We start from the raw sequence: 25,227 nt of genomic DNA, 5'->3' as shown, positions 1-25,227 counted from the left end.
TTCCACACAAGTTGACTCGTGTTATTAAAGCAAATAACATCTCAGCATGCTTACAGACATGTGTAAAAATGCTTTACAGGTCTGCTTGCCTATAATTATGGCTAGCGTGACTGCAAGACAATATCTCCGTGACAGTGAAGAGGGGTTATTGTTGGGCAGGAGCTTCAGTGACCAAGACAGCTAAACTTGCTAATGTTTAGAGCATAAAAAAACATTGTCTAAGGTGATGTTAGTATGGAACACCAAAGTAGTTACATCATCAACAAAGGTCAACAGTGGGCAGAGATGCATATTCCAGAATTGTGATTTCTCTGTATTCATCTTAAGTTCTAAACAAATTAAGTGAACAACTGCAAATCAATTGACTCCAAATTTAGACCTGGGGCTTGAACATCCAGGTTCATCAGAAATGGTCCTCTGAGCACTCGACAGAACAAGATACTATAGTTGGGTTGCACTACACAAACTGCTCTTCACAGTGTATTGCATGTTTGTGAGTTCACGGGTGCATAGAGCATGGGCAATGGAATACCAAAAAGAAATGTGAGATAGTCAGTTGAATCATCCGTCACCATGTTCTCAGATGGTGCTGAGTCTGGCACCAACCTAATGAATTCTACAGCCCTTTGTGCTCATTTCCAAAAGTCAGGGGTTTTGGTGGTTCTGTAATCTTGTGGGGTACATTTTCTTGGCATGGTTTGCATGCACTCATTCCATTAGAAGGTTATACTAATTGCTAGGTAATGGTACTAAGTAACCATTTTCACTCCATGTTGCTGCGTTTATTTCCTGCTGAGAATGGGGTGTTCCAGGATGACAATGCCTTCATGCACAGAGCACATGTGTTCATCCAGTGTTTGGATGAGCATAACACTAATGTTATCCATATGACATTCACTTATCAGTCATCAGATGTGAACCCAATCAAGAATTTTTGGGATATTCTGGAACGATGCCCAATACCACATTTTCCACTTCCATCAACCAGGCATGAGTTGATTGACATCCTCCTTCCTTGAAGTAAAATTCTTCCTGCAGAATTCCAAATGCTGGTGGACTTATGTGGCTATATGTGGTAGCACAATGTCCTCTATAGTGACTTTACATATTTCCATTCCATTCCTCTACATGTACAGTACATCCCTTTAAACTCAGTATCCAGTAAGTTCAAATTTATGTTATGAGATTCAGTGATGAATGTGTAAGGTTGTGTTAAAACTTTATATAAATTTCTCTTTTAAATGTTGATCTATACCATCTTAGACTAGATCTAACAATTTTTAAGGAGCTCTGTCAGATAAGATGCATTTAAAGTAAGTGCATTTCATAGTGGAGCAATGTCTAAAACCAATTAATCATCCTTATTGCTCTCCTTCAATCTCTCCTTATAGCTCAGTTGCAGCACTGACAGAATGCATGAGAAGCAAGACGCTGGCCAAGTTTTTCCGTGAGAGACAGGCCTCGCTGAAACGGTCCCTCCCGCTGGGCTCCTATCTGTTGAAGCCCGTTCAGAGAATCCTCAAATACCACCTGCTGTTGCAGGTACGGAGGCCCAGCCCACTGAGACCAATGCAAAGCAGGATATCTGGCAAGAGAAAACACACCATCCGGTCTCTGAAGGAGAAACGGCAATCTGTGTTTTGTTAGGTGCAATTCAAGAGAATGAACACCCCACCCCCGCTCCCCACCCCAACAGAGGAGCCTTTTAAAGAACTTGCACCCCACACTCACCAACTACTGCTAGCTTTTCAATACTAACTGCTAAAAAATGATTGGCAACAATTTTTCTGATTTACAGCTATCTTTTTTTCATGTCAGTATAGGAGTTCTGAATAACTTTTGCTAAATGTTAAAACTTTTTTTTCCATCAATCACTACAAGTAGACTTTTGTAGCAGCTTGACGTCTATTCCCAGAAAGCACTCACTGACGTCCAGCAGAGTCAACACAAAATCTTCATTCATTGTTAAACAGGATTTGTCTCCACTGCTGGCAAGTCCATCTAAGGTTTGCCCTATTATGCCAGTGTCAAAAAGACGTAGATCTCTTCAGGGCCATATTGGTACTTTTTTATCAGGCTTCACATCAAAAAGGCAAAACCACCTCATTGCCTGTGCCAAATCCACTCTTTTTTTAATGATTTGCTGCTTATGCAGCAGTCAGTCACTTGAGTGTATCATTGTCACTCACGACAATGATAATAAACTGAATGATCAGTTTATTAAAATGAGTTGAACAGTATCCAAAATCCATCTGTTTGTTTAAATAAGATACAGCTATAAAGGGAATGATAAGGGAAGGAGAATAGTAAGTTTTTATGTTAGGTGTATATAAACCTTAGAAAGCATCTTAGTAGTACTAAGCACTGTGATGCTGTAATTTAAATAAATCTTCTGATTCTGTGTTTTCGAACAAGCCAGTTTAGATGGACAGTCTTGTAAATGTCAAGCACCATAAAGTTTGACAAAGCAGTTTATTGTTCACACAGTGTTTTTTGTTTCCTGATCTGCTTGCAGAACTTGTTGTCATTTTGTTTATCCGTGTTTAGCAACGACTGCAAAAAAGGCATCTGATGAAATAGGTTAAACAGATTATCTAATTAGAAAGGTAAAGGTTTGAAGCTTTACAATGCTTAAAAGCTTTAAAAATAAAATGTTTACAAGGCCCTAAGAGGCCTCTTTGATCAGAGAAGTGGTCTTTTTTATAAAGTTTCCCTTAAGGTGAGGCAGAATGAGACCCCAAATCATCAACCTTGCTTGTTTCGTAAGAATGTTTAGATCACCATTTGTTAAATACCTAGAAATTATAATGATCAAACCCTGTGAGTGAAGCGCATCAACTCAACCATTAACAGCTTGAATATAAAAGAATCATCATCAAAAAAGTATCTGAGGTGAGATTTTGCTATCCCTGTGTAGTGTGTATTTGTTTTATTTTCCTTTTTCCTTTTTCAGGAAATTGCGAGGCATTTTGACCCTGAAGAGGAGGGCTATGAAGTGGTGGAGGAGGCAATTTACACAATGACAGGTGTGGCCTGGTACATCAATGACATGAAGAGGAAACACGAGCATGCAGTCAGGCTGCAGGTGGGCAATCGACACCCGCACACAACTGGTGCCAACCTGGCACTGATCTTCACTCACTCTGCCAGCTTTTAACATCTCCTGTAGTGCTCTTACAGGCTTCAAGGCAAAATCTTTCCAGGTCTGCTAATTCATTAATGTAACTTATTGTAGCAGACGACGGAATGTCTTATTGTTTTCTTTTACAATTTCTGGCCAGGATGCTCTGCAAGGCTCCTCTTTTCTTTCAGTGCTTCAGTCTTCAAAGCATAGTGATGTTAATTATTTGCTGTCATCCACCATGTGGTGCATGCTTCTGAATAAAGTGCAACATTAGTAGCTCAAGCAACCCAATCATCTATAAACATTTTCACCTTTGTACTCCCAGTTAAATTGCATAGAAAACAAAAGGCCGTAAAAGTTTAAACCATGTCTTAGGTTTATTGTTACAAGTGTAAACTGTATTGTTAGCCAGTTTGAGAATGCTTTGTGTTGATGGAAAATATGACCAAGGTATGTTTTTACTAATATTCAATAAAATCAGTGAGAAAAATACCAATTTTGTTAGAATGGAGATCTGTTGTCTTGTAGTAATTGCAGCAAAATAAATAAATCTGACTTCAATACATTACGTCAGCTAAATCTGTTCCTTAAACAGATTAACTGACATCAAGGACATCTTGGCAACCATGACTAAAACAGATCACTGTTTTTAACTTTTTCTTTTTAGTTAATTTTTTATACTCTTAATCTAGCATAAAAAAGAAACTATAAAACTGCTGTTTTGTTTTGTTTTGTTTTGTTTTGTTTTGGTATGCTCTGTTGATCAGAAATAAATGTGTTTCTCTTGCTCTTACAATGGCTGTTGGGAGCCATGCATAAAGAGTAAAATCTAGGTGCATGCAGTTGAAATTCTGTATTGAATTTCATTCCCTCATTAACAATTGAGGAATTAGCAGTATTACCACCTTGTAGCTCTAGCTAAGCAAGACTGAGCCAGGTCAGTACTGGGATAAGAAACCTCCAAGAAAAAGACAGGTTGCTACTGTAATTGGTGTAGGTGGTTCAGTGATCCACTCTGGACTCTGGATCCAATCTTCACTCTGGACCAGACTTTTCAAACCCAGTATGCAGAAAGTCCCTGTATGGCAACTGGCAGTACTGTACTGTAAGATGTGTTATCTTTCTAATGAAATGTTAAAACCAAGTTCCTGACTAGTGGGTCATTAAGGATCACATAGTACTGTTTGACTAAATTTTACTCTTGGCTTAAATAATTTGGCCCACTATCCCCTTTATTTCAATTGTCTTGAAGCATTTTCTCTTTTCTCTACCTAATTAGTAGTGAGGCTGCTGGCTCATAATTGTCAGTGTGCGTCACCCAGCTGGATGCTAAGTAGTGATGCTTCAGTGGTGGATGATGTGAGTTCTATCCCATATGTAAAGCTCTTTGAGATCCTCTGGGATGACAAGCGCTATATAAATGTGGTGATCAGCAACTGATACATTTATGCATATTTCATATTGCTCTATGATTTCACCTATCTAACACTTTGCTGCATTTCCTTCTCTAGGAGATCCAGTCTCTCTTGATCAACTGGAAAGGCCCTGACCTAACCACTTATGGCGAGCTGGTCCTGGAGGGCACCTTCCGAGTTCACCGAGCCAAGAATGAGCGCACCCTCTTCCTTTTTGACAAGACATTACTTATCACTAAGAAGCGAGGAGAGCACTATGTCTACAAGACACACATTACTGTAGGTGGTCAGCATGGTCTCTGTTTAGGAGTGTATTTCACTGATGTACTTTTATTTTCTTAATGTGTGGTGCAACAGTGCCTAGCAGAAGAGCTGGACAGACGGCTCTCAGTCTAGCCCATTGGTTCTCAGTCCTGTATCCTCTGGGACCACTTTCTCTTCAGCTTTTTGTTCCAGCCAAGTGGCAAACACTCTGGCAAATTGATTTCAGCTCTCTCTTTTGGATGCATTTTTAATATTTTTGTTCTGGAAAATAAGAAGTAATACAGGGTTTATAATCAATACAGGTCCTGTGCCAATTTCGTTTTCCTTTAATTGGCTATTCAGGGATTTTAGTCAGAAATGAGAGACTGAATTCTTAAATAATTCTTCTTAATTAATTTTAGGAGGTTCTGCTTCAAGTTCTTTTAGCTGAAGTTGTTGGGGGGTATTTCTAAAATTAAACCAATGAAAACACTAAATAAGTAGACAGACAATTTCATACATGAATTAGCACTGGTTATTAAGGGCCCAGCTAGAGAGAACACAGGCAGACACAGAGGTTGTACTGTAGCCATAGCTGTAAAGAGCCGTCTCCATTCCTTTATACCACTAGGCTGCAATCCTCCACTGGAAAGAACGCAAGTCATTTATAAATAACAGGAGACCATTCAAACCATCACCCCCTCTTTTCAGGATTCAGCTAGCCATTAGTAGTTTTGAACATGTTTTTGGAAGATTTTTGCAACCATGACATATTGCAATACAATGCAAATGTATTCTCATTCAGAGCCCTACCAAGGTCTCGTAGAGTGCTTTAAAGAATTACAAACAAGGTATATGCTGTAACAAATCCAGTAAATGGTAAAAAGTGCAAATAAAAAGATAAGTCTTCAGTGTCTTTTACCCCAAAATTAGCTTTTTACGTGAATTTGGGAGGATGCTGAAAGAATCTCTTCAAAGCAAGTGGGTTCTGGCCCATGAAGGATTTTGTAATGTTTGAGTCTACTTGAAAATTCATTGCCAGCCAATTCAAAGACCTAAACACCAGAGCGATATGATCAGAGAGATGCATGTGACTCCGCAAACTAGCAACAGCAGTCTGAACAAGCTGAAGCCTGAGTTTGGATGGCATACAGCAGTCAATAGGGAACCTATAAAGACATGATCCAGCATTTCTGTATTCTTCTTATCCAGGCCTTTGTTTCAGTGTTTCTCAAGTTATAAATGGCAGTTCTTCTAAACGTTGAATATACTGTAGGTCTAATCGAAGCTCGGTGTCCAGGGTGACACCCAAGTTCTTAATGCTTTAGGACAAAAAGTTTTCAGTCAAAAGATATATTTGCGATCCCTTGATTTTAATAATCCCTTTGGATAAAATTGGTTTTGTATTGTGCCAAAATTGCATTCCTGTGGGTGCTTTGGTCTGAATAGAAATGGAAGCTAGAGTGTTTTAATACTCTTAAAAGAACAGTTGTTTTTTTACATATTTAATTTAAAGTTTTATTTAACAAAAATGGAGATATAAGCTGCAATAACAGTGAGTTCATGTTTTTTTTTCTTTTTAGTGTTCCACCCTGATGTTGATAGAAAGTGCAAAAGATTCTCTGAGTTTCAGCGTGACGCACTACAAACATCCCAAACAGCCTCACACTGTCCAGGTGAATCTCTCATTGTTTGCGAAGAAAAGACCTTTGTCATTGATACAGCCAGCATTCGCAAAAAATGTTTTTCTTTAATTAATGCAGAACTGTAGAATATGATGTTACTATGCATGTTCAACACATTTACTGTATATTGTTATGCTTGTAAAGGAGCAGGTTTTCTTTGATGGGGTTGTTTAGTATTTTTGTCTGTTGGAACTTCACATGGGACTACAGGCAAATGTGTGGTGAGGAAAGTTTAATAAATAGGCCAAAACTAACAGAATGACTGAACCACTTCATTTTTCCCTCAGGCTAGAACTGTTGAAGAGAAAAGACTGTGGACCCATCATATTAAAAGGCTCATTCTGGAAAACCACCATGCCATCATTCCACAGAAGGTATCTTGATTCCTGCTTCTTTGTATACAGGTTCATCCTTGATACTTGAATGTATCATATTTGAATAAGGTAGAAGTCGTTGGATTTATAGTCTAAGTACTTGATTCCTCTTTTCTTTGCAGGCAAAGGAAGCCATCTTAGAAATGGACTCTATATGTAAGTGTTAGAACTGAGAGTTGTTAAGATAAAATAATAAGAAAGTTTAATAAAGATCAACATTACAGAATTTATCCATTCACTTTGAATACATATTTCCAAAGCAACACATCAATAAATTGAAAAACATATGTACAGCAAATGGGAGAATAGGGAAAGGCAGGCAGTAAAAGACATTTTAAAAGATAACAGTAATAAAACAGCAGTAATAAACCAAGTGGCATTTTATGTTTTACAAAGTATTACACATCAAGAAAGAACTAGGAGAGATACATTCTTATTCTGACAGGAAGAGCTTGGTTGATCCATTATTTATTATTGGTGTTATAGATTTAACATGTAGAAGTACTGTGGATTTCATAGCCTTCTTCCACTGACAGACCCAAGCAAATACAAATACAGCCCAGAACGGTTGAAGAAAGCCATGTCGTGCCAGTCTGATGACTTTCCAGGCGGAGGAAGGCAAGGTCGCAGGCAGTCTGGTGAGTGTGATAGTCCTCCCACTACAGAAATCAGCGTAAATATGTACAAGAAAACATTTTCCAAAGAAAATCAAAAACTTACCAAATCCTCTTTCAAGATCATTAGTCTTACCTTAAAAAATAATCGAGCTTATTTTCTTAAAATATTGTCATACATTGAAATATTTGTTCCACTATGAAATGATGTGTTAAGTCCAAGAGATTCAGGCTCCTTGCATAGTAGCTAGTGTTTTGGGATGGCACCATGGCCAAGCTCCAATTTATGCATCTGAACAGTTAAGGTTTGGCTGTTTCTGGGTTCAACCCATCTGCTCCCCATTTCTAATGTGTTAAAATTCACAGACATCTTTCACTTGTTTGGTTTTAAACTGAAGTATCTAACTTTTACAAAATTTAAACAAAAAAAACTTTTGAAACTGGCACTTAATAAATTATACAAAACAATCTGCCATTAATTTACTCGAATGCACATGCTAATACTTTGATAAAACCAGGCTTTTATCAAAGTTAAGGTGACTGCACTATACAGTTGTGAGAAAAGGTTTGTAAACCCTTTGGAATTATCCAGATTTCTGCATGAATGGCTCCTAAAATGTGATCTGATCTTCATCTAAGTCATAATAGTAAATAAAAACAGTCTTATTTAACAAACAACACACACAACATTTTACATTGTCATACAGTATCTTTATTAAACAAATGGTTTAAACAATCAAGGTCATTGATGGAAAAAGTATGTGAACCTCTAGCATAATTACATCATTAAAGAGGGTAATTGGAGTCAGGTATTCCAATCAATGAGTCAGGTGTTCCAATCAATTCAGGTGTAGGCTTGACCTGCCCTGCCATATAAAAAAGTCACAGTTTTTGCTTACCTGCTCTTCACAACAGAATTCTGTTGAAGTGCAATATGGCATGATCAAAAGATATTTCAGATATTGAAGCTTATAAGCTCATAAGACTGGAAAGGATTATAAAAGGATTTCTAAAGACCTGGGTCTCCAGGCAGATATTTTACAAATGGAAAAAAATAAGCACCGTTGCTACTCTCCCTAGGAATGGGCATCCTACAAAGATCAGTGCAAGGGCACTGATGGGAATGGTCAAGTCCTGACCTCAATTTCATTGAAATGCTGTGGCGTGATCTGAAGCAGGCTGTTCAAGCAAGACATCCCAAAAATATACATGATCTGAAATAGTTTTGTATAGAAGAATGGGTCAAAATACCTCTTAACTGCTGCGCAGGTCTGATCAGCAGCTCAGTTACAAATTTAACCTCTGAATTGCTAGATCAGAGGTTATTGCCAATAAAGGATGTTCCACTAGTTACTAAATATAAGGGCTCACATACTTTTTCCATGAATGACCTTGATTGTTTAAACCATTTGTTCAATAAAGATATGGCAATGTTAAATGTTGTGTATTTTGTTTGTTAAATAAGACTGTCTTTATTTATTATTATGACTTTGATGAAGATCAGATCACATTTTAGGAGCCATTCGTGCAGAAATCCAGATAATTCACAAACATTTTCTCACAACTGTACATCAATAAGAAGTGATAAGTTACTGTAGTTATACCTACCTGAATCAATTTGTTTAATGCCAGTGAATTTGACAGTATCAATTAATAGAAGATTAGTATTATTCTTTATTATGTTGGTGAATTAAAGAATTCAGATAATTCATTTCCACCAAATCAATTTCTTTTATATTCTCATTCATCTTTAGAGCCTACTAAACAGATTATCAAGAGCACGAAAGGTAAGAAAACAGCTTTCCATTTCATCTACAGTATGTTTTGAAATAAGGAAAGTTAAGAAATGTAAACGTTTCTTAGAGGGCTAAAAAGAGTAAAAAATAAAATGCATTTCCAAAATTTCTTCACACCATCTGTCAAATCAAGTTAATTAAATGTACTTGGTATAATTAAAAAAAGATTTATGTTCTTCCTTATATGATTATTACTTGTGATGCTTGTGCCTGGATTTATTATATAGCCTAGGCTGTTTCCTTTAATACTCTAGTCCAGTTTTCGGAGGTAGATTTAAGTGGGAGGGTACGGGAGAGTTGTCCTCAATATTTCATTGTCTCTTCCTCTCAAATGTCTCTCTTCTCGTATGACTAAGGACGGAGGGCTTGCGATACAGACCATGATATTGAACAGTCACGCTCCCTTCAAAGTCTGATCGGGGAAAAAATAGCCACCGAACTGTTGCCCTCTTGAGGAGATCAAACGCTAGGCTCTCTTTTCTCCTTTGACAAAAGAGCGGCTGCTGCATTATTAAGTCTTTGTGATGCTTTGAGCTTTTTTGAGTAGTCAAATGTGTTTTGGCCTGAGATCAGTGAATTTCCCATTTTATGAATTTTAATTTGTAAGGAATGAAAGGGAAATATTACTGAACTGTTTATATACATGTATGTTTATGTATTTTTTCTCATGTGAAATTTTCTGAAGCAGGCTTAATTAAGCTGTCATTTTCATTTACATTTTTTCTAGCTTATTTAGGGAATAAGACTTTTGTTGCAATCAATAGCAGGAGGTAAAGGTGCCCGAGTTTCTTTTATTAATTGAGTTATTCATGCTTTGTAAAGCAGCATTGCTGTGATTAATCCACCTGTCTGTTTCCAAGTGATGCACAATTTAGCAATTTGTAACTGTACTTATTTATCACTTAACTTATAAAACACCATATGGGTTATATGGGTTAACACAAAAGGTAAAAAGTATGAAAAAGTCTCTGAATTTCTTGCAAAGTGCAAGAACTGTGGCTAATGTGGAGGACTGTAAGACAAACATTCTTGACTGGGCTTGAGAAAAAAGCCTGTAAATTATCTACATATACAAGGCTGTATTACGTCAATTGCAAGGATCAGCATAAAGTTAGCGTTATCTCCTAAATAAATCAAGATTATACTCTCATGTCCTAAAAATAATTTGTGTAATATCATGGAAATATTATTAGTAAAAGGGGTCAGATAAATTCGTACAGTATGGGATGAGACCTGTTCAGCTCACTTCATGATATTGTACGTACTGTATATGCATGGATGTTAGTCATCATGGTATACAGTAAATCCTCAACAAGCATAATAAAGTAGCTGGACAATGATACTTTTCATGTATGCATTTAAACCAGTTTTGTTCACTGTTTTTGCTTTTTTCATGTTTCTACCATACCCTGGTTGGATACTACAGCCCTTCTCAAGGTAAGGATAAGGAATTTACTTATAAGTCAAGTATATTTTGCTCTTCTTTTGCCTTTTTCACTGATCCAATCACTATGAAATAATACCATGCTATACTGTAGGTCCTTTGATCCAAAAATCAGTTTTAAATTTGCTTTAAGTTCAAAGAGTTTTCAGGGGGTTTCCATTTTAAAAGCAAAACATTCAACTGCAGTTTTAATTTATTGCATATTTGTGTTTTTCCATGACAAGATTCTTCAGTGTATACAGGTATATCCGCATGTATATGTACTTCATTCCCTTCAAGATATTCACATAAGTACACAATGTAAATGTGTTTACAGAAAAAGTTAAAGAAGAGTTGACTGTTGGTCTGCTGAATGTTTTAAAGGCAAAATGTAGACATGGGGAATATTGTAATGCAAACCAAAGATATTCATAGAAACTGCTTGCATGCAATGCCTCTACATGCACAGACATTTCTGAAACCATCATTCAGTCATTTCTATTACTGTATGTCAACTGTACTACATTTCCCTCCTTTTGTGCTACAAAAGTGGGATTTGATTTTATCAGGCAGCTACACTGAAAAAAAAATCTTTTAATTTTTAAGATAAAAATTATTGGTATTAGAACATATTATTTCCTCTGTACAATTTAGTTCCAGTTTTTTTTATTTGATTACACCATTATTTCAGTGGAGAGGCTTGATTAAAATACTCACTGCTTTATTTTTACCTGAGTCTATAATCACTCAGATGGTCCAATGAGGATTTTGACATATTTTGTCAAAAGTTGAAAGAGCTTTACAATACCCATGTGCTGGATGACTATGGAGGTGTATGCAACAAAACTCAAAGTTAAATCGATTACAGAAAAAAATATGCTATTCAAATTTACCAAATAATGTGGACAATACAAAAGTTTAAGTGTTGAATTTTTTTATCATATCGTGTTGAAATCGCTCCCCTGAGTCGATTATACGATAACAAAAAGAAATGTTTGTAACTTCATACAGCACTCAGACAGTGAAGGGGCCCTGCAGGAAGACAGGGACTCCCTACACGTTGGACCTAGTGTCAGCAACTCAAGTCTAGGCGAGCCCGAGGCTGAAAGGCCTAGTATGGAAGACGATGAGGAGAGGACAGACTGCGAAGAATTGGGCCTAAGCAAAGACTCTCTTGAGCAGCTGATTCCTAGTGACAGTGAGGAGCCTAGCCAAGAAACACAGCTCTCCTTTGGTGGAGCTGAGGAGGGAGAGAATATGGAAGACGGGATACTGATGGGGGAAGACCAGGTAGCGGACTTTGCCAGCTCAATGCTGGCCGCCATCTCCTGCTGGCACTATAGGGCCAGGGCTTTGCTTTTCGCTCGGTACACAACGGTGAGGCTCTCTGTCACCAATGGGTTTCCTTTGTCTTTTTTCTACATAAATTTTGCCAGGCTTGATGACTGCTCGTCCTTTACAAAGCTTTAACCGACTAACTTCACAAGCCTGCCTGAAGCTAACAGAAGTTTGCATGGAAGTATCTTGATAAGTCTTGGAACATCTCACTTTCAAAAACCCAAAAGATGCATGGAAATAACACTAATTGCAATCATAAGCACTAACAAGCTCTCCATTGTTGACTTACAGAAACTCTTGAAGACAAGGGTGACTACCCATTCCCTATTCCAAGGGAAATATTTCCGTAGTGTTTTTTGCCTTTTGGACACAAAACAATAGGCAATGAAAAGCATTTGGCTATGGAACAGAGGTGGAACAGAAGTTGCTGTATGAGTTGATCATTGTATTACAGCTTCACTCTTTTTCTTTTCCAGTACAGCAGTAAAATGACCTATTCAGCCTTCATCTACAGAGCTAATCTTCGATAGTTTTAATAATATGGTGTCTATATTATGTTTTCATTTTAAAACATGGTACATTGTCGTATGTGCCATGTGTACTCCTATGGCTGGTATGCACTTTGTTAAAGCAAGGTTGATGTTTTATTGTACATAGTTGTGTACTCTTTTTTTTTCTCTGGAAAAGGTGGTCACCCTTCATCAACCTGTTTTTAACTACTGACAAGTAATCAAGATACTGCATGACCTGCATTTATATATTTTTGTGAATGCAAAAATTAATTTTATCTTCTCCAAAATGAAAAACGATGATTGAAGCTTGTTTCGTACATTTGAAAACTTTGTACAATGTACACTTACTGTACGTATAGGTAGGTTTATTTAGAATGCCACAACAAAGAGGATCATATTTTTCCTACATGGGTTTGTTGGCTGATTTTTAAAGTACTTGTGTAAAATGTGTTTAAATGTGATATAGCATGTATTCTGTCTGAAAGGAAACATTTCTGTTTGATTTTTTTTTTGCATTATTCAAGCAGTTATATGCACTTCATTATACAGCTTGTTTACACTAAGGCTTGTGGAAATATTCTGATTTCATATTAGCATCAGTATTGCATAGGCTGCAACATACAGTGCATTAACATACTTCTGGTCCCTGAATAGTTTTATTCAGCCTAATTATCTGTGTTTAGATATAAAGTTTAATAATGTGTGTACAGGTAATTTCAATTAAGTATAAGGACATACAGCAATCACAACATAAATACACAGGAAATGTAAGTAGTACAGTGTACTCCACAATGAAATACTAAGCTAAAAGCATCCATAAACAAAACCGAGTCTGAAGGTGTTACTTGCTTTCTAAAACTAAAGCTAGATCCCACACATTCCATGAAAATGAGCACATTTTGCAGTGATTCATGGCTGCTCTCAACAGCACTGGGGGGGTTACATACTGTACTCATGTAAAATGGTAGTAAGCAGCATTTGTCAATAATTAGCAAACCACTCGATTGAGCATAATGCATTTCCACGTTAAATTGCGTATTGGTTTGTCAACAGCACTAATGACATACATTAAAGATTTGTTCGTGCATGATTTTATCAGATTTTTTATATGTTGATAATGCTAACAAACCTAGTCATAGATCTCTTCTAAAATATCAGCATTTTAAAATCAAGTTACACATACCGTAGCATTTTACAATAACTGATAAAACAGTTCTGGTGTGACCTGCCTTAATATTAGAATAATCTATTCTTTAAATACTTATATCTAGTGTTTGGTATAGTATTTAAAAATTATCAGTTTTACTACTGTAAGTGTCTAGATGATTTTGTAGAATGAAAACTCTAGAAAGAAAGTGATATTTGATCATGTAGGGCTGTTAACATTTCAGCTAATGGTATATATAATGCACCATTTTATCTTTCATAAAAGATCAATCTTACCTAAATTTTCAGGTTTTACCTATTTATATTTGATATTCAGTTGCTATATGCTTAACGTTTACTGTTGCTAAGTAACAGATTGATTTTACCTTCAATGGAGTTTCTTAGTGATAATTAGGAGGAAGTGGGCAGGGGAAACAAATTAATATTGCACCATACGGTGAAAAGTTTGATAAAATATAATAAATTGAACTTATTCCATCACTCATACAGCTCCTTTGCATTTCTTCTCAATTAGCTACTGTATGTCCAGATAGTATACAGTATGACATATCTTTAGCAGAAACCATAGCAGATAATGTAGATCAGTCACACTAGAGAATACTACTGAAGTAACACATTTAAATGTAGGGAAATACAAGATATAAGCTGTTTACTGAGATCCCATGGAATGTCATCCTGTGTCTTTATTGATAAGTCGAGTAAGATGTAGGGTATTTCTGAAAACAATGTTGCTTTGCATTCAGGAGAAGTCATTTTATGTTTTAATTCATGTGTGTCTATAGAGAGTTAATACAGTATTACTCTTTGCTTAGTGGTTTCACAATACAAAGAAAACATGCTCTTGTGTGAGGTTAATTATTCATATAATTGTAGGTGTGTGCATTATAAGTTAGCACACAAAATATAAAGGAGTTAAGAGAGATTTCTGACAACCAGTACATTACCTTTAGATTACTTAGGATATTATCCAAGATCCAGATGAGAGGATCTGGTAATTGCATAAATCCCCAAAAGCTGCTGGGAGCAATGTCATGGATTTTGAGAGATCTCTGCTTTTTACAACAGAATAGCAATTAACCTTAGTGTTAACTGCTATACAGAATAACAAAATGGCTTTAAATTGCTGAACTGTACTGTAAAATGCCTTTACCTTTACTCTGAACATCTCTTATATTGTTGCTTTTTCTAAGGATGAAGAAGGCTCTAACATAATAGAAGAAAATGGATTGAAGAGGCAAAACAGCCAGTCATCTGGCCAGGAAGACCTGTGTGGATCGCTGGAAAGGAAAGTGCAGGTAAACTGGTATTAGTGAAGTGGGCATGTATTCCTAGACATACAGAAAACAAATCCAGGTTAATGAGTGATAAAGGCTGTGTACATCATGAATGACTGTGTACCTATACTACACTTTAAACCACTTTCCATACCACTTACAGGACTAATTGCACATACTGTATCTCCAGCCACATTCAGCCAATTCCTGATCTTATGGAATTCCATGTCGTTAAACTTTTCTGCTATGTAAGCCTTCCTGTTTATTCACATCTGCACAAAGTGTCTCTCACAATATGCAGAAAACTCAAATAAGCATTTATTGTAATTTAAGACTGTAGATGGAATGGAAGGCAGTGGACACTGGGGTTTAGAAAAGCTAAGATAAGTGTCGTTGCTGGATCATGCCATTTGCATTTGATCATAGTCAAAGTTTGAAGAAATCCAAGCTCTATTACTCATTTTTATTTTCAATTACAGTCCATAATTGTGCTGGGCTTAATTAAGTTATGTAAATGGAGTTTCAATTATTATTACATTAGTGTAATAATAATGTAACTAAAACTTCAAGTGGTCTGCCATTAATATTAATTTTAACTGAATATACTGCTTTAGGAAGTGCCTCTGCAGTGATAAATCAGTGTTGATGCTGCCAAAAAAACAGATTGATCTGGACTAAAATAGCCTTATACAATTCTAATCAAATTCACTCTTCATCCCCTTCTGTTGAATTATACTCCAAGGTTTTTTCACCTCACTCCAAATTTTCACACCACCAAAAATACACAGTGACACATTACTTTAATCATTACCCATCTGCTCACTCTGATAGCATTTTTCTGTATTAGTTTGGGGACAGTCATTTTATCAGTTCAATTTCAGTGTAGCCATATCTATTTTTGGAAAATGCATACATTATTTACTCAAGAAATATCCAGAAAGCTACAAATGATTTTTTCTCTATGAAATGTTAAACATAAGTGAGAAGTAACTGATGTACTGAAAGCCTTATCATCTGTTTTTTGTTTCCATTTAAAATTACTTTGATGTGGAGGACAATCTGCTAGATGAAGTGCAGACTTCTCTGTGGAGTGCCTGTCTCAAAGATATTCCTTGTGTCCTTTGCCTTTGTGTCGCCCTTACTTACAGAATGCTTATTTTCCTCTGGATGCTGTAAAACAAATAAAATGAGGGCAGTGCTATACTGTTAACCTTTGCTTTATTAGAAATGGTAAAGTTAAGGCAGAATGAAGTAAAGGTCTGTTTTTTTTATTTTCTCTCTTCTTTTTTCAATAATGGTAAGACTATTACACCAAAAAGTATGAAAAATAAGTATCTGCATTCTCCAATACTATCAGCGATGTTCACTAATTATTAAGTGCAATAGTTAAGATATACTACTTTTAAAATGCTATAATATGTTTATTGACTACTACCATCCTAAGTGTAGTTGATTTCTAATAAATTCCATAGAGGTCTATCTGCTTCGCTTTTAAGATGGTTCCAAAAACATTCGGTAAATTAATACTTTTAAACTAAAGACAAGCTTTCAATTTGAATATGATGCAGCTGTATGAAATACACTCTCCCATGTTTCCTGTCGTAGCCCCCTGCAGAAGAGGAACAGCTGCAGAACAATGTTGCCCAATCAGAGAATGTAGACAAGTGCATAGAAGATCATCCTTCAGATTTGGAGACGGCTGGAATACCAGACCTGCTGTCCAAAGCTTCCCTGGGTCCTGAGGATACTGCTGGAGAGGACATGGATGAGGTGATTGAGGAGATAACTGAAGAGTCTTTGCCCCATGAGAGAAGAGAGGAGGCAAAGACCCTGAGCAGTGGGGAGTCTTCTGAAGAGGAGGAGGAAGAGACGGCAATAGAGCATGACTCGGACAGCATTCTGCCCCCTTCTGTTTTAGACCAGGCCAGTATCATTGCAGAACGCTTTGTAAGTAACTTGTCCAGAAGGAGCAGTTTAATAGCAGAGGATGTCCGTTCCCTTGGTTGCCCTTCCCCAAGGTTAACAAGCAGAAGCAGCAGTGTATTAAGCTTGGAGGCCTCTGAGAAAGCTCAAAAACTCAACAGCGCTTGCTCTGAGCCCCCTCTGAACATGGTTACTCAGGACTCAGTGGGTTCCCAAGGCACTGCCAGCCAAGATATCATGACATTGTCCCCAAACTCAGACAACCTCTTTGATGTAGAAAGACCGTCTTTCAGGAGGAGAGACTCTACTTTGTCCAAACAGGATCGCCTGCTTATTGACAAGATTAAGAACTATTATGAACATGCAGAACATCAGGATGCCAGCTTTAGTATCAAGCGAAGGGAAAGCCTGACCTACATTCCTGCTGGTCTTGTCAGAAACTCTGTATGCAGATTCAACAGCATCCCCAAGGATGATCCTGTCCCTGCTCCTGTAACTGTGAAAAAAATGGACAGCACTGCCTGTAAAGCTGGTGACATTGGCAGTAGGCCAGCTTCCTGGACTGTTTTTGATCTCCCAGCCACAGAGAGGGACAATAAGCCAATGCCTTTAGAGACAGAAACTGAAAGATCTGTGAACTTTCCTAGTAGCCAGTCTAAGTCTCATAATTTTGAAACTCTTATTACTGATGAGGAGTTCAAACCATCAACAGAAATGGTTACAGTGTGGCAGGAGATGGAAAAAGAGCTAAACAGCACTCCTGGAAAACCACAGAGCAGTGAACTGAAGTCAACTGAAGGAAATCTTTCAAGGGGAGTGAGTCCAAAAGTGTTGAGGAAAGGCCAGATCAGCAATGGCAGTGCTGACAGAGAATACGGTGAGCCTCTGATGATACTTGAGGAAAGTGATCTCAGCACAATCACCGAAGAGTCTTGTGTGCTGTCTCCAGATAAGATCTCTCCAACTATCTTTGGACTCGAAAGAAAAGGCAGCGTGTCAGAAACAAACCAGGTACATGATGAGAGCACTGGAGCAAGAGTTTCCAGAGCACCTGTCCCCAGAATCATCCATCTCAGGTCAGGCATTGATGAAGAGACACTGCTGCAAGACATGGAAAAAGTGAAGAATAAGGTCTTCCATCTGGCAAGACAATACAGTCAGAGAATCAAGAGCACCAGGCCTGTGGTGAGGCCAAGAGGGAGAGAGGGAGAGGGCCAGCTGAATAAGAGGAACTTACCATCAGTGCAGGAGGAAAAACTAGAGAAAGAAAACAAAGGTGAGTTTGTTTTTTGTTGTTGTTTTTTTTTAATAGACTCTGCAGGACATTCTCTTCCCTTTGGATTATAAAATCCCTCAATACTTTGTTAAAATGATACAGAACAGAGTAATAAGCTTATACAACCTTCGGCTGTGAGGTTTCACTTCGGCAAAGAAAAAATATTATGTAGGTTTTGCTTCAAGATGAGAAATTGGAATTGCATCAGAAAAAAATAGGCTTTTTGCTGCAGGGCATGATTTTACATGGAGTACCAGATGTTTAGTAAGAAAGCAATTTGCTGTTGATTTGTAATTGGCAGTTTCTAATAGAAACTACTTCATCAGAAATGCTACCCCTGTAGGACTCTCTAAAAGTAAGTTTTTTTATCTCATGTGCATCAGCCTTAGGGCTTCATTATTAAATAATGGAAACATTATTTAATGTTTAAAGATACAGAAGAAATATATTAACAAAGTCTGCTTTGATTTAAAAAAAACGGAGAGGTTTAAAATACCTAATAATTTCGTACATAAAATTTTAAGCACTTCTGTAGATCTTATGCACAGTAAAGCAGTGAATTTTGTTAAGATCAAGGTGTTTTAAAATGCTTGCTTTGATTAATTACAGTATTTCTTTTGACAAAATCAGAAAAGGCTCTATCTCTTCTATTCATAGTTCTCAATTGATTTTTCTGCTGTTTGTTGCCTGCTACCCTAGAGTGTTAATCAGGCCCCCAAGGCCAACACAATATGATTCACTTAAGACATTTTTCATTTGAAGAAATAGTTTATTCAAAAATATTACTGTATATCCTACATGCCTGATTTGAATCCAGATATCTTTAATCAGTTTGATGAAAATGGTCTTAGGTGTATTCTTAAGGTTTTGATAACGGCAGAAGATTTTGATCTCTTTTATCACAAAATAGTGCATTCATTTTCCAGTCCCTTTCTTATCACTAGGAATTTTCAACCTTTTAACATGCTACACCAGTTCTAAAATCATTTCATTGGTTGCATTTTTTGTACTGACTTTATAATTGCACTAGTAACACTCTCCACAATTATCATCCTTGTCCATCATCCATAAACATCAGCTGTTTTTTGAGATATTAGCTGTTACACGCCCTGTCTTTGGAATTCTTTTGCAGTTGATATCAGGCACTCTGAAAGCTGAGTTAATTAAAGTTAAGACATGTTTGTTTTTATTATGCCTTTATTTATTGTAGAGTTTTATATATTTGTTGTATGTTTTGGTATTAGTTCTGGGATGCTTTGGCATAAAGAGCACTATATAAAAATTAACTTGAAATGATGGAAAATCAATGAAGCAGTGCACATTATAGGATTTCTGAAAACCAAGAACATCATCCCATCACATCACTTTCAATAACTGCTTATCCAATTCTGTGTAACAGTGGCCCAGAGCCTATCCCAGGAAGCACTGGGCACAAGGCAGATATACCCTGGAATGGATGAGAGTCCATCGCAGGACACACACAGACACAAACACACACACGTTCAGACCAGGGCCAATTTTTACAGAAGCCATTTAATCTACCAGTATAATAATAATAATAATAATAATAATAATAATAACATTACTTTATTAACCCTCTACAATTTCTTGCATTAGGAATTATCTTTTTGCATACCCCAGCTTGCTCTCCATGAGACACACAGATAGAGAGAGAGCCTTGGGTCAGAGTGCAGGGTCTGCCATAGCACAGCGCCCCTGGAGCAGTTGGGGTTAAGGGCCTTGCTCAGGAGCCCAACGGAGTACGAATGCAACGAATTTGAACGGATTTGAAGTGGTAACCTTCCAGCCACAGGCGCAGATCCTTAGACACAGAGCCACCGCTCCGCCCACATCTTTGGACTGTGGGAGAAAACCAGAGCACCTGTAGGAAACAAAGGGATAATAACAAACTCTACACAGCTAGGTACCCAGGAATTAAACCCAGGACCCCAGGCAGCAATGTTAATCACTGTGTGACTAGGCCACCCCTAACCAAGAACATAAAGTATCTTTTGAACTTAAACATTAAGAAAACAAATCCAATAGCATCCTTTCATACAGCTAAATCATTACTCAAAGACACTAATTCTTGATTATGCATTGTATTATGCTCATTCTTCTTTTAACACAAAAAGCTGCCAAGTAAAGCCTATGATTTTTTTCAGAACAGCAGTTTATATCAATATATATATCAATAGGATTTACTCTGAGTTTTGATCAGCTTTATCCCTTCAAGTCATAATGTATCGATTTGTTCCTCAACAATTTAGAACATGTACTGTAAATAAATTAAATTGCTGATTGATCAGTTGTAAGTACTTATCTGTACAATTTGCTTGTGTTTTCTTTGAAGCATGGTTCAAGTAATTGCATGGAGTGCAACTCAGTTGCAAAGAAAAAACAATCTGTTTAGTGACTGTTTCAAATTCTGGTCACATTAGCTATTTGTGTAAAGAAGATTGAATACCTTCTACGTATAAATGTTTTCATCATGGTTTTGTTTTGACTGAACCTTATTTACTTTATTTCCTGCTGTTGGTTGAACGTTTCACTGATGCATTGCTGTGTTGCAGAAAAACCTGTCCTGACTCTGGCTCTAAGTAGTTCTGATCAAGTCGTCCTGCAGGAGATGAGTCCCACGTTGCACGCGAGGTCTCCGGTGCTCCAGTACCCTTGCCCAGCTCGCACTTCCAGCTGCAGCCCGGTGCGTAGCCCGGCCTCGGCAGGGGGGAGCCCCCGCATTCTGTCCCCGAGCAGAGCCCGCTCCAAGAGTCCCCTCAGTCCCGTGCAGTCCGAGAGCTTTAACTGGCCTGATGTCCGTGAGCTGCGATCCAAGTACGCCAGCCGGGGGACCGACAGAGCCCATCCCAAGCAGCTACCAGTGGGCAGGAGTTGTTCCGTCCCAGAGAAGATGCTGGAGAGCTCGGTGTGCTGCCCGGAATGGAGGCGGTCCAGTTACTCCGCCAGCACCTCCATGCCACCGGACGCCCGTGGCAGAACAGCTTCCGCCAGCACATCTGAGAGCTGGGACTGCAGGGCTCCTCAAAGGGACAGCGGAGAAGGCCAGAGCCATCCACACGCCAGGGTCTGCAGGACGGGCTCCCTGGATCACAGAATCGGCGGGCTCCAGTTGAGCGAAATCCAGAAACTCAGAAACAAAGACCTGAAAAGCACGTACTATGTTTCCGGAGAGGCCACCCTGCCTAATGAGCAGAAGGTGATAGTAATAGAGAAGATGCAGGAGAAGGAGTCAGATGCAGCAGTCTCTGAGCCAGGTGAGGTTGTGGAGGCTGACGACAGCTTTGTGCAAATTCGCTCCCCCACGACCAGGGAGAAGATCTCCATCATGGCTGTTATTGAGCGGTGCAAAGCCTACCAGGAGTCAGAGGAGTATCGCCAGAGAGAGGAGGGAAGCAAGACTGACCAGGCCACTGAATTCCGGAAAGCTCCATCAAGTTCCATGAAAAAAACTGAAAGCAGCCAACAGAGCTTGGTGAAAAACCTACGAGAAAAGTTTCAAAATTTAAGCTCAAATCCCTGAATACTTTGAAACTTGAGTTAACATTTTAATTATCACTTTAAAAAATCATGTACTTTTTAAAACAATGAAATAACGTGGATTGCCCTCAGTAAAAAACAGGTCCTCAGTTCATTAGAACCATTGTTTTATTCTTACTTGGTTAGCTTGCATTGAGGTGTTGTTTTTCCCTAATGCAAAGATATTCTCAGAGGAGTTCATTTGTTTTTGCTCAAACTTGTGTGCCTGTGAAATTTACTGATAATTAATCAAGGAAAGCAAGCACCTTAATAATGTCATTGTTTCATACCTTGTTGTGCAATCTCCTTATTTTGCCCCTTACTTTGTTTTTATTCCTTTATTTCTCATATCATGGACAGATATTACCCTACCACTATTTACATAAGTTGCTGTACCCAGAGAACTGACATAATTTATCAAGATGTTTTGCAGTCACGTTGCCTGTAATTTAAGAAACTTTGGCTTAACCATCACTTACATCTTAAAAGATAAAGGACAAACCTCTTGCACATGAGGCTAGAGAGGAAAAAAAAACTGTTGTGAGCAAAAAAGTTTCACTTGTTATTCTATTACAGTTTTCATTGTGAATTTAAGGCATCTTTTTAAGTAAATTTTGTTGTGTAGTGACAACTAATATTTCAGATAATATATCAGATGCAGAAACATTTTAGGGAGAAAAAAAAGAAAGAAACCTTTATGGTCATACTGTTAAACCCTAAGAAAAAATAATTGGAAAATAAGAATGTACAAATATGCTCATTCCCTTTTGTTTTGTATTTTTGACATTAAACTGCCGTGATGTGAAAAGTTTCTCATTTAATTTAAGATGTTATGTGTATATAACATGGACCTGCAACTTGACCATGCTTTAATCTTCTGTGATGAAAAAAGGACAATTTTTTTTTACTGTAGCAACATTTAGGCCTACAATCTGGCCTTCTTAAAGGTTTGACAATTTAATATAAAACTTTTTTTAATTCTGAAATATTATTTCTTGTCTTTACGCCTCACAGTCATCTGCCAGATATGCACAGCAGTTTGAGACATATATAATAAGTCCTCCATTAGAGGTGGAGGTTTAGATGCAAGTAAAAGTAATATTTCTGACAAGTCAACAGAATTGCCCTGACAGGCTTAAGCAAACCACGATTTAAATGCCATTGTGTAGCAGAGCTAGTTCTGATATGGTGACGTCATCGCCCTCACTGTGCCCTCAGCTGCCTGGGCTAGGGAGGGTCTCCTTTAGCTCATGCGGCTGGTTCCCTGTTGCGTTATGCCGGAGACCTGGGTTGGCGCCCCAGGTGTTGCGGGACGAAACGGGTGGCGGAGGGCACGAGCCCGCGCAAAACTGCGGCCGTCACAACTGCAATCCTATTGCACAGTTATTGAAATAGATATTTTACTGGACCTTTACCTTTTCAAGCAAATGAAAAATATGTATATACTGTATGTTGTAGAAATATTGTCTGGTTAGCAGGCAGACAATGGGAAGGAAAATTGTCATTAGTGTTATAGGAACGGGACTTGATAAAGTCCTCTACTATTAACATTTGTGCTGGTAGGATGATGGTAATTTTGCTGATGTAATCTCTTTTTGCTGGTAATAAACTGGATGATACTTCCAAGATCTGTAAAATGGGTGTACATTGCATCAGAATTGCCATTAACTGGGGAATCTCAACTGTAGTCCCAAAATACTGTTGTCCTTTACTTTTTCATAATGAAAAGGCACAGCCCAATTTTCAGTATAACATATCTGCCATTAACCTGTCTTCTATCTCAAAGTTCTTCAGCATCTGTTATGGAGTTCCACAAGATCTTTTACTCTTCATTCCACCTGGCCGCAGTTACCAAGTCAAACAAATTGATTTAATTGGGTCATCAGACACTGCTGCAGTTAATCATGAAAATGTGTGGCTAATTATTACTGACTTGGCTCTGTGTAACCTGCCTGCTAAAAACCTGGTTTCATTAAGTTTAAGTATTTATAATGCCAATTTCCTGGCTGAATATTCAGATTTGAATCAGGAAATTTCTGGTGGAAAATTGAAACATACAGGTACAGATTAAACAAATCATCATTTAACTTCTCTATCTTAAGACAACCACAGCATGGTAGATTCAAGATATGAATTTTGAAAAACGTCTTGGGTGTGTACAACAAAGAGTACCTCTTAAAAACCCTTCTTTATAAAGTAAAATATTGAGTTGAAATAAATTTTGTACTGCACACAGTATGTTGACAAACACTTACATTGTGTTCCACTAAAAGACATTTACAGTACAGACGTAAATGTCTTGTTATTAAGGGACTTGAGAAGATACATTAATAAAAATATTTACCATGGCTTCTCAAATGTTGGTGTTGTCAGTGGATTATTAGCATTGCCAGCTGCCACTTCAAAGCTACAATGACTCTGGCAGAAGGGCCCATAAAATAATTCAGTGTCTGTTTTAGTTATTTTATACTGTTACATTTAAAAATCACAAAGGTATTATTCCCTTCAACAAAACATAAAACTAGAAAACCTTCCTCTCATCTGATATCCTCTGATCAGACTGCTAGTGGCTGGTAACCCTCCATACATTCCAAAACACCCACTTTGTTGTCTTTAAATTAACTGAACCTAGTCAAAGCATGCCAACGTTTCAGGGGGAGAGGAAAGAGCCATCTCTAACTTTCGATGAAAGCCAGACAATTAAAGGATTTTAGAACCAATGCCATTACTTCACATGAATAGGAGAAATGAGAAAAATGTTTTTTTTTTCTGATACAAAGGAAGGCCTGCTTTCTACTAATACAGAATATGACGCATGTCATATGTTGTCTGGAAGTTCAAAATCTAATTCTGTCATTAAGTGAATCATTTCAGCTTTGCAGTCTGTTGCCTGAAATTGTGGGTTCTCATTTATTCAGGATGTAAAAAGAAATACAGCTTATATCTTCACTAAAAATAGGTTAGAAAGATGGATCTTACTGAGGAAACATTTCATCCACAAAGCCTACACCTCTAAGGACATATTCAATGGATAACCACTTACAGCATCTGACTTCTGAACCACAAATATTAGCAAACCAACTAGAACACACATTTCCAGATCTAGTGGTGGACTGAATAAAATCGCCACTATGCTGTTGCTTTCCTTTTTTTACCCAAATTTCTCATCTGTAAGTAGCTGGGACCCTAATTATATCAACTGAACTTGGGTACTAAAACCCTTACTTAATTCTCTTATTTATTAAGGTGATGTACATTTGTTATACAATAATTTTATGTCTATAAGTATATATAAATCTATGCTATCCTCTTCCACAAACGTATTGTATATAATGTTGTAATTTTGGTTCATGGAAAGTGTATACAATACATACAATATTAAAAAAAATATATAACGGATTGTGTTGTCTGTCTTTTGTCATTTTGAATTCCTATTTGAGGATTTGTGAATTCATTTCCATTAAAAATGAAAAACGTACTTCTAAAATACCCCACAGTATTCTCATTCAGGTTGTTTAATTTGATC

General features: G+C 37.5%; 1 protein-coding gene across 5 annotated transcripts in view; it reads left to right on the top strand.

The window, feature by feature from the left end:
- LOC102690677 (pleckstrin homology domain-containing family G member 3) overlaps window positions 1-25,094 on the top strand; it is a 105,628-nt gene extending 80,534 nt beyond the window's left edge. For 4 of the 5 annotated variants that reach the window (XM_015350730.2, XM_015350732.2, XM_015350728.2 and 1 more), the window contains 13 exons: window positions 1,392-1,542; window positions 2,954-3,085; window positions 4,636-4,818; window positions 6,366-6,458; window positions 6,755-6,841; window positions 6,964-6,997; window positions 7,378-7,479; window positions 9,210-9,242; window positions 10,678-10,688; window positions 11,686-12,051; window positions 14,882-14,986; window positions 16,571-18,164; window positions 20,738-25,094. In XM_015350730.2, the coding sequence (XP_015206216.2) occupies window positions 1,392-1,542; window positions 2,954-3,085; window positions 4,636-4,818; window positions 6,366-6,458; window positions 6,755-6,841; window positions 6,964-6,997; window positions 7,378-7,479; window positions 9,210-9,242; window positions 10,678-10,688; window positions 11,686-12,051; window positions 14,882-14,986; window positions 16,571-18,164; window positions 20,738-21,705 (3,859 nt within the window). In that variant the 3' untranslated portion in view covers window positions 21,706-25,094. The remainder of the gene's footprint in view (window positions 1-1,391; window positions 1,543-2,953; window positions 3,086-4,635; window positions 4,819-6,365; window positions 6,459-6,754; window positions 6,842-6,963; window positions 6,998-7,377; window positions 7,480-9,209; window positions 9,243-10,677; window positions 10,689-11,685; window positions 12,052-14,881; window positions 14,987-16,570; window positions 18,165-20,737) is intronic. The other variant, XM_015350729.2, reaches the window with a different exon arrangement.
- Window positions 25,095-25,227: the final 133 nt, after the last annotated feature.

This window comes from Lepisosteus oculatus, chromosome 8 (assembly GCF_040954835.1).
Source record: "Lepisosteus oculatus isolate fLepOcu1 chromosome 8, fLepOcu1.hap2, whole genome shotgun sequence".
NCBI classification, from domain to species: Eukaryota; Metazoa; Chordata; class Actinopteri; order Semionotiformes; family Lepisosteidae; genus Lepisosteus; species Lepisosteus oculatus.
The sequence above is the reverse complement of the archived record's forward strand: the minus strand, read 5'-3'. Positions and strand labels throughout refer to the sequence as shown.